The sequence below is a fragment of the Equus asinus genome, chromosome 14, assembly GCF_041296235.1.
Source record: "Equus asinus isolate D_3611 breed Donkey chromosome 14, EquAss-T2T_v2, whole genome shotgun sequence".
NCBI lineage: Eukaryota > Metazoa > Chordata > Mammalia > Perissodactyla > Equidae > Equus > Equus asinus.
The window spans coordinates 17,272,842-17,282,192 of record NC_091803.1 but is presented as its reverse complement, the minus strand read 5'-3'; the positions used below and the strand labels follow the sequence as shown (position 1 = coordinate 17,282,192).

Genomic DNA, 9,351 nt, shown 5'->3' with positions numbered 1-9,351 from the left:
TGGGCATGGATGTTAGCTCAGGGCCAGTCTTCCTCAGCAAAAAGAGGAGGATTGACAGCAGATGTTAGCTCAGGGCTAATCTTCCTCAAAAAAAATTAAAAAATAAAAGCAGCTCCTCTTGTTTTCTGGATTTCCCTATGGTTCACCATAGTGTGCGTGTTGAAATTGTAATTCTTTTGACTATTCCTGAATAAACTCACTTTGAGGGTAAAATAACAGGCGAATTTGCTTTTAAGTTGACAAAAAGAAGACGTCTGCACAAAAACCTGAATGTACATGAATGTTTACAGCAGCTTTATTTGTAATAGCCCCAAACCGGAAACAATCCAGATGTCTTTCAACCAGCGAATGGTGAAACAAGACGTTTACATCCATACCACAGAATAGGGGCCGGCCCGGTGGCGCAGCGGTTAAGTGCGCACGTTCCGCTTCAGTGGCCTGGGGTTTGCGGGTTCAGATCCCGGGTGCGGACTTGGCACCGCTTGGCAAGCCGTGCTGTGGTCCCACATATGAAGGAGAGGAAGATGGGCATGGATGTTAGCTCAGGGCCCATCTTCCTCAGCAAAAAGGGGAGGATTGGCAGCAGATGTTAGCTCAGGGCTAATCTTCCTCAAAAAAAAAAAACCCAAAAGACAAAAAAAAAACTTAAGATAACATACCACAGAATATCCATCACTCAGCCATAAAAAGGAACAAGCTGTTGATACACACAGCAACCTGGATGAATCTGGGGATGAATCTCCAGAGAAGCACGCTGAGTGAACAAAACCAACACGAAAAGGCCACATACTGTATGGTTCCACTTATGTAAAACTCTTGAAATGCAAAAAGTATAGAAATAGACAACAGACTGTGGTTGCCAGGAGCAAGGAGGGGTTGGGGTCAGGAGAGGAGTGGGTGTGGTTATCAAAGAGCAACACGGGGCATCCTCTTGGTGATGGACATGTTCTGTATCCTGGCGATGTCAATATCCCGGTTGTGATGTTCTACTGTAAATTTTGCAAGATGTTACCAATGGAGAAAACTGGGTAAAGGGTACAGGATCTTTCTGTACTGTTTTGGGGTTTTTTGTTTTTTTTTTTAAAGATTTTATTTTTTCCTTTTTCTCCCCAAAGCCCCCCAGTACATAGTTGTGTATTCTTCGCTGTGGGTTCTTCTAGTTGTGGCATGTGGGATGCTGCCTCAGCGTGGTCTGATGAGCAGCGCCATGTCCGCGCCCAGGATTCGAACCAACGAAACACTGGGCCGCCTGCAGCGGAGCGCGCGAACTTAACCACTCGGCCACGGGGCCAGCCCATTTTGGGGTTTTTTTTTTTTTTTTACTTTTTTCTTTTTTTTCACTATTTTTTTTCTTACCCAGTATTTTTTTCCCACTTATTTTATCGAGGTCATAATGGTTTATATCATTGTGTAATTTCAGGTGTACTGTATTGTATTTCACAATTGTATGTGAACTGACAATGATCTCAAAATGAAAAGTTTAATTAAAACAAATAAAGGATGGTAGGTATGGAGTACCAGTAGCAACTGGAGTATGCATGCCCCACCCAGAAGCATTCTAATTCAGTTTTCAGAAAAACTGTGCTGGTCAAACAAAACTCTGCAGGCTGAACTCTGCCCCTGGGCTGTAGTTTGCGACCCTTGGCCTAGCACTCAGAGCAGAGTTTAGCGCTGTGATCAGATGAAATTGACAGGAAAGTTTAAAACATCCATTTAGTGATCTACATAGTCATTACTGTCTATTTCTCATCCTCATACACTCCGATGCATCACACACACAGACACACACACGGCACTCCAGTGACAGCCAGATGCTTCAGAGGATTAAAGGGTGACACTTCCCCAAGGACTCAGCAATCACAGTATGCATGGATGGGCTCCCTGTGCACCCTCACCCCTGGGCTCCACATGGTTTGTCCCCAGCCAGGCCTTGGGCTCTCCCCCATCACCTCTGCACACAACTGTCACTTCTTCCGACCCTGTAGGTTGCGGGATTCCTGCCCTAGTAGAGACTGCCTAGTGGGGACGGGAGAGGATGGACTGAGTGTGTTGATCTACTTTCTGTCTCTACAGATTTTCCTACTCTGGATATTTTATATAAATGGAATCATGCAATATGTCATCCTTCGTGACAGCCATCTTTCAATTACCATAATATTTTCGAAGTTCATCCATGTTGTAGTGTGTATCAGAGCTTTATTCCTTTTTATGGCTGAATAATATTCTGTTGTATAGATATACCAAATTTTGTCTATATAATCAACTGACACTTAGGATGTTTCCACTTTTTGGCTATTATGAATAATGCTGCTATGGACATTTGTGTACAAGTTTTTTGTGTGAACATACATTTTCCCTTCTCTTGAGTATATACCTGTTAGTGGAATTGCTGAGTCATATGAGAACTCTACCTTTTGAGAAACTGCCAGACTATTTTCAAAAGGAACTGCAACATTCTACATCCCCATCAGCAACGGATGAGGCTTCCAACTTCTCCACATCTTCCACCATACTTGTTACTGTTCATCTTTTTGATTCTAGCCATCCTCGTGGGTATGAAGTGGGATCTCTTTATGGTTTTGATTTGCATTTCCCTAATGACTAACAGTGTCAAACATCTTTTCATGGGCTTCTTGGCCATTTGTATATCTTCTTTGTCTATTTTGATCCTTTGGCCATTTTTAAACCAGGTTCTTTGTCTTTTTATTATTGAGTTATAAGAACCATGTTTGATATTAAGCAAAAAGCTGAGTGGAGCTGTTTGCCCAGAGCCAAAGTCTCATCTACAGAGTGCCTGGAGTCGGGCCCCTGTGCACGATGCCTTCTGTCCTGCTGGCCTCGTCTCCTCACAGCCCTGCCCAGTGGGTCCGGCTCACGCAGCCTCAGGAACAAGGCACCTCTTCCTGCCCGCCCCCCTAACCCAAGCACCTCAGAACCCTTCCTCACACATGAGGAAACTGAGGCTCAAGGTGGAAAAGGACTTGCTCAAGGTCACACGACTACTGAGAGTGGAACCCGGCTCAAATTCAGGTCTCTCCAGCTAGACCCCGCACCTTCTCCACACAGTCCCTCCGCCATCTGAATGCTCTGTCCTGGCTGTTTCCTGGTTTACAGTACACGATATCGCCTCCACCCTCATCACAGCCCTCTGAGGTGGGGTGTGTACACATCAGTTTCCTCATTTTACAGAGGACAGAACTGAGGTTAAGAGAAGTGATATGATTTAAAATTAATAAGTCATGGGATGTATAATACTGGAATAACTTTGTATGGTAACTAGATTTGTGGCGATCACTTTGTAATGTATATAAATATCGAATCACTATGATATACACCTGAAACTAATAGAATAATGTGTGTTAATTACACTTCAATTAAAAAAAGAGAGAGAGATGATGTGACTTTCCTCAGCCTCACAGGGAGCAAGAGACAGAGCTCACAGCGCCCCACCCAAGCACAATAGCGGCGGGCCCGCTCTCTGGCCAAAAGCATCTGACCTCAGCCCCCCACACTAGATCTAGCCACACCGCCTGGGCGTTCTGCCTCTCTCCTGGCCCAAAGCCACCCCCACTAACCAGGAAACTGGCAGTTAGCCGTCCACTGAAGCTGGACCTGGGCTACAGGAACTTCTCCCAAGGCAGCCCTCACCCAGTACCAGCTGGGCCCTCTGGCCGGTCACTCCCAGCCCTGCCCAGCCCCAAAAGGCCTTGCCCAAGAACTTTACCCCTGAAAGACGTAGCGCCCTGGTTTCCATGGCCTCTGGTCCTGTTTACCTCACTCTTCTACCACGCCGGGGCTTGGGACAGAAGAGGACACAGGCTTCATGCCTGTGCTTTGAGAGATGTGGGGCAAACCAGAAAAGCCCCTAGGCCCGCTCAGCGAGGTCACTCATCTCACTTGGACGTGCTCTTGGTTCCAACTAGATGACACAGCTTCCTGGTTTGGGGACGCGGCAGTATCCCATTATCAGCGCTCATGCTGGGAGAAGGACCGAGGCCGTAAGGTGGCAGGAACACAAGGAGGCGATGCCCTTCCTTCATTCACGTCACTAAAGCAACTTTCTCTTGAGTATCTAGCACCGTTCCAGGCACTGGAGATACAGTAGTGAATAAAATCAGCAGAAACCCTTGCCCATCTGGAGACATTCTGGATGTCCCAGTGGAGCTGACGCACTGGAGCAGAGAGAGAGAGAGAAGAAAAATACAGAGTATGACAGGTGGTGTTAAATGCTAAGGAGAATATAAAGTATGAAAAAGGACAGGACATTGTGGGGCAAGTAGCTGTGATTTTAAATAATGTGCTCAGGGAAGCCTCGCTGGGAGCAAAACCTGAAAAGTGAAAGGAGTGTGCCATGTGGCTATCTGCAAGTGTCCCATGCAGAGGACATCGCAAGCCCAGGGGGCCCGAAGTGGAAGCATGTGGCATTACTGGGGAACAGCCCGAAGATCCAAGAGCTGGAGTGAGAGGAAGAGAGCAAGTCGGGGGAAGACCAAGCAAAACCTCCCAGGCCAACTCTGAAGGGCTCAACAGGGAGAGGCAGAGCCCGCGTGGGGGCGAGGGCATCGCAGGCAACGTCTCTGACCTCCGTCTTCTGCCTGGTTCAAACCTCTTTCATCACCATTTCATTAAGGTGGATCCCGGCCCGGACTCGGGGCCCAGAGGGAGGGAGGATAGGGGACGCAATAAGGAGGAGGGGGGCTTCGGGGAGGGGAGAACAGCTCAGCTAAAGGGATCGGGATCACTGCGAGGGCTAAGAGCTGCGGGAGCTGCGGGGGGCTGGAGGAGACTTGAGTTCAGCACGGACTCAGGGGAATCTTCTGGGCGCCTTTGCTTCTGAGCCCAGACCTCCAGAGCTGGCAACCCCATGGGCCCGGATCAGGCTGGGATCGTGCGCGGCGAGCGCTGCCTCAGAAGCCGGAGGGAGGGAGGAGCAGGTGTGCACCCGCCGGAGCAGCCGCCCACTCCGGAAAACAGCCGCAGCCACGCCCACACTGGGCCCTTCCCGTCCCCGCGGATCCCTGGCCGCTGGCAGCGCCCGCTCCCCAGACCGCCCGTGCCAACGGCGCTGGAAACAAGGGTGGATAGGGGAACGTCCGGCAGGTTGTGATTTGCACCCCTTCCCCGGCCGGCCCGGGGAATTAGTTTCCAAGCAGCAACGGACAAGGAACGAGGGGCGGAGGCGCAGGCCCGGGACCCGCCCTCTCTTGGCACCCCCACCCCAGCGCTGCGCGCCACTCCTGGCCAAGTCCTTCCTCCCAGGGCGCACGGTGAAGGTGGGAAGAGGGGCCACGTCACTGTCCAAAGGCCCCGGAGAGCGCGGCTTCGCCCCTCCCACCCCTGCCAGAGAGCTGGGGCAGGGATCTAAGACTAACCGGCCCCAGCCCAGGGCCAGCCCAGTCGCCGCCGCCCTCCTACAAAGCCACAAGCAGGTGCAGGCGCAGCTGCGGCGCGAGCGGGCAGAGCCGAGCCGTTAGCGCGCGCGCGCCTTCCGTGCGTCCGTCCGTCGGCGCGCCGCAGCTCCCGTCCAGGCCTAGCGGCCCCGGCCCCTAGTCTTCCCGCACTCGGAGCTGCCCGGCAGAGCCGGCTTTGGCGCGGCAGCCATGTCCATGGGCCTGGAGATCACGGGCACCTCGCTGGGCGTGCTGGGCTGGGTGGGCACCATCGTGTGCTGCGCGCTGCCCATGTGGCGCGTATCGGCCTTCATCGGCAGCAGCATCATCACGGCGCAGATCACCTGGGAGGGCCTGTGGATGAACTGCGTGGTACAGAGCACGGGCCAGATGCAGTGCAAGGTGTACGACTCGCTGCTGGCGCTGCCGCAGGACCTGCAGGCCGCCCGCGCCCTGATCGTCGTCGCCATCCTGGTGGCCGCCTTCGGGCTCTTCGTGGCGCTCGTGGGCGCCCAGTGCACCAACTGCGTGCAGGACGACACGACCAAGGCCAAGATCACCATCGTGGCGGGCGTGCTTTACCTGCTGGCCGCCGTGCTCACCCTCGTGCCGGTGTCCTGGTCGGCCAACACCATCATCCGGGACTTCTACAACCCCCTGGTGCCCGAGGCGCAGAAGCGCGAGATGGGCGCCGGCCTGTACGTGGGCTGGGCGGCCGCGGCGCTGCAGCTGCTGGGGGGCGCGCTGCTCTGCTGCTCGTGCCCGCCGCGCGAGAAGAAATATGCGCCCGCCAAGATCCTCTACTCGGCGCCGCGCTCCACCGGCGGCGGCACGGGCACCGCCTACGACCGCAAGGACTATGTCTGAGAGGACAGACGCGGGGAGACCCACCACCTCCACAAGCTGGAGCGCGCGCCAGTCCGGCGTGCGGCCTTGCATCGGAGACCAGCCCAGCCCAGCCCAGATGCCAGGCAGCGCTCTCGGTGGACTGAGAGGGGCCAGCCCGGCGCCCCCTTCGCCAGCTGCCATCCCTCCTCGGGCCGGGGAGCGGGACTGTGAACCCCAGGGACCAGACCGCATGGACAGTAAAACTTCGCCCCTCTGGAGCGGGGGCCTGGGGTGGCCGCCACTACTTGCCTGCCTTGTCGGGCCGCGGCCCCAAAGCTCGCGTTGGGCTGGGACCAGCAGCCTTCAAAGGGGCCACTTGATATTTTTCAATAAAAGCCTTTGGTTTTGCAGTTGCCAGGCGCCTCCTTGTCCTGAGCACCGACAGGCCTCTACCCTGCAGAGCGCCCCCCCCCCCCCCCCCCCGTCCCCGCCACCACTGCCCCCCGCAAGGGTTGGCCTTGGCTGGATTCTGCTCTCCCGCTGCGGTGGTGAAGCTTAGAAAGGGACAGAGGTTCGGGTGACTAATGGAGAAAGGGGGTTGTAAACTGAGCTGGGTGCTTGCTGGGTGGTCAACTGGCCTCATTCACTGGAGATTCAGAGGATGAAGGCCCAATCTAGAGAGGCGGGGGGTGAGCTCTTCCAGCATCTGCGGCAGAGAGAGGGGGAAGTGGGCAGAGGGTGTCAGGGACCCTCTGCTCAAGGCTGTGCCGTTTGGGGCGGTGCTTGGAGGTGGGTCCTCACAGTGCGGCTGCACACCCAACTCTCCCCTGCGCGGTGTGAAAGAGCACATTCAATGCTATGATTTCATATTTGGGAAAGGAGAACAAAAAGACCTATTGTTTCAGTAAAACACACCATCAAAAGTAAAGCTGGGCAGAATCTTCTCCCCGGGAGGAGTGATGAGAGAGGGGCCTCATTTTCTTCCTGGGACCATGGAGGAAGGGAAAGAGGGGTGATTCAGAATCCTCTGGAGACACCATGATGCTTGAAGAAAACAAGGTTGGGAAGCGCTTGGGTCTTGGGGAAGGCGCAGGAGGTTCAGGCAGTGGGAGAGGAGAGAGATTCTGCAGGGCTGGGTGGATAGGGGCTGAGAGAGGCAGTGGGATGGGGCCCAGGGGCCCAGAGGAAGCCGAGTCAGGGAGAGTCTCGCGTGCCCAATTAGACTTTAGACCCCACTCTGGTGTTATGGGATCATGGCAGAGACATACCTGGTCACATTTATGCTCTAAAATAACCTCTCCAGCTGCCCCTGCGGAAGTGGGATGCAAGGAGGGAGGTGGAGGTGGGGAGGCCATCTTAGAGGTTGTGCAGTTGTCCCGTGTGAGATGATGCAGGCCAGAGATAAGGCAGGGACGGGGGCCTGGGGGCTGTTAAGGAAGCAAGACGAGCAGGGCTTGAGAACCATTTGGATGTGTGGGGTGAGGGAAACAGAAGAACCAGGATAACCCCAATTTCCCACCCTAGGTCACTGATTGGATGGCAATGCCATTTACCAAAAGAGGAGAGCAGGTTGCTGGGGGAGGATGATGGGTTCGGTTTTGAGTGTTCAGCGTTTGGCAAACCTGTGGGACCTCCAGGCAGAGATATCCGGAAGTGGCCAGGCCTATACAGAGATCCGGAACTCAGGGGTTGGCATACTTGGCTATTGTTAGCATATAGCTGGCAACTGAAACCAGGGGAGTGGGTGAGGTCACTCTAGAAACCAAAGCGAAAGGAAAGGTTTCAAGAAGGCCGGTGCTGGCGACAGCGTCCAAGGCTGTGAAAGTGGTCAGACAAGCTGAGGCCTGAGGAGTAGCATGGGATTAAAAGCTGCAAGGCGGTCACTGGTGGCCTTAGCAAGAGGCGTGGGGCAGACACCGTGAACAGGAAAGTGAGTGGGAAGTGAGAAGCAAAAACAGATCACCTAGACCGTGCGTCCAAGAGGTTTGCCTCTAAAGGGAATCCAGGCCAAGTGAGCAACTTAAGGGGAGCGAGGGCCACCAGACAGGTGTTTGGGATTGGAGAGACCTCAAATTATCTCGGAGTTATTGTATCTCCAACTTCTTTGCCTGCAGGAAAGCTAAAGCAAAGGGTCCCAGTGGCAGCCAGATTTTTCAGGGCCAAACTCCACTTAGCTCCCACAAAATCCTCCTCTAGTTAGGGAACACCAACATGCTGTCACCCTTTATGACCCAAGGAACAGAAAGTAGGTTACTATGAAGAGTAAGAGTACCCCAGCTTCAGGTCATTCTCTGTAAGTTCCAGGAAAGGACTGAGGGAGCTCACTCTCCAACTGGTTCCCCTTTGGGAACTGCTCTTCCAGCCTGGGGGCAAGGAACGAGGGAGAGTGCCACTGAATATGAAGGTGAGGGAGGCGATGGATGGCGATGGCTCCAGGGATAGCTGGAGAGAGGAAGTGGGGCTCAGTGTGGGAGTCAGGGAGGGGGGGTCCGAGAGGAAGGGGGCCCAGCAGTAGGAGGTGAGGGGCAGGGAACTGAGACGGGGAATGTTCTCTCGACCTGTCTGGGATGGGATTTGGGAGGCGGCCAGAGGGCCAAGGAGTTGCATCTGCCTTCACCCCCCACCCCCACAATCTCTGGCCAGGTGAGGCAGGGAGCCAGGTTAGGCCAAGCCAGAGCTGAGGGGCACCAGGTGGCTTCTTCGTCCCAGAGAGCCCCGCAGGCAGGAGCAAGGTGGTTCATTTACCACCAGCTTCAAGAGGGCAGCCTGGACACAAGGCCCCCCAGCCACATTCTGGCAGGGCTCCAGCCCGAGGCCCAGAGCCACCTGCCCGCTGTAGCCCACCCTCAGCACGCCCAAACCAGAGGGATGTGGCAGAGAAGGAAGACAGACCCCCATCCTCGGGTGGGGTGGGAAGGGCTCCAGGACCTCGGCTCTCCCCCGCTCCCTGGTCTCTTCCCAAGCCCGGGCTCCCCTGGGGCCTCCTGGGGGGTAGTGAGGTACCCCACTCCATCCTAACCCCCAACGCACACACACTCATCCTTGCCTGGCTTCAGGGTCTGTCCTAACTCAACCTCTTCTTATCTTTTCTGGAGTTTAGGGTCTAAACAGAGGCGGTGGGGTTTGCAGCAAA

General features: G+C 54.6%; 1 protein-coding gene across 1 annotated transcript; it reads left to right on the top strand.

Annotated features, from left to right (window-relative positions):
- The first annotated feature begins 1,472 nt into the window (after positions 1-1,472).
- On the top strand, positions 1,473-6,628 carry CLDN3 (claudin 3). Its single transcript, XM_014850457.3, has one exon. The coding sequence runs from the start codon at positions 5,601-5,603 to the stop codon at positions 6,255-6,257; it is 657 nt and encodes a 218-aa protein (XP_014705943.1). The 5' UTR covers positions 1,473-5,600; the 3' UTR covers positions 6,258-6,628.
- Positions 6,629-9,351: the final 2,723 nt, after the last annotated feature.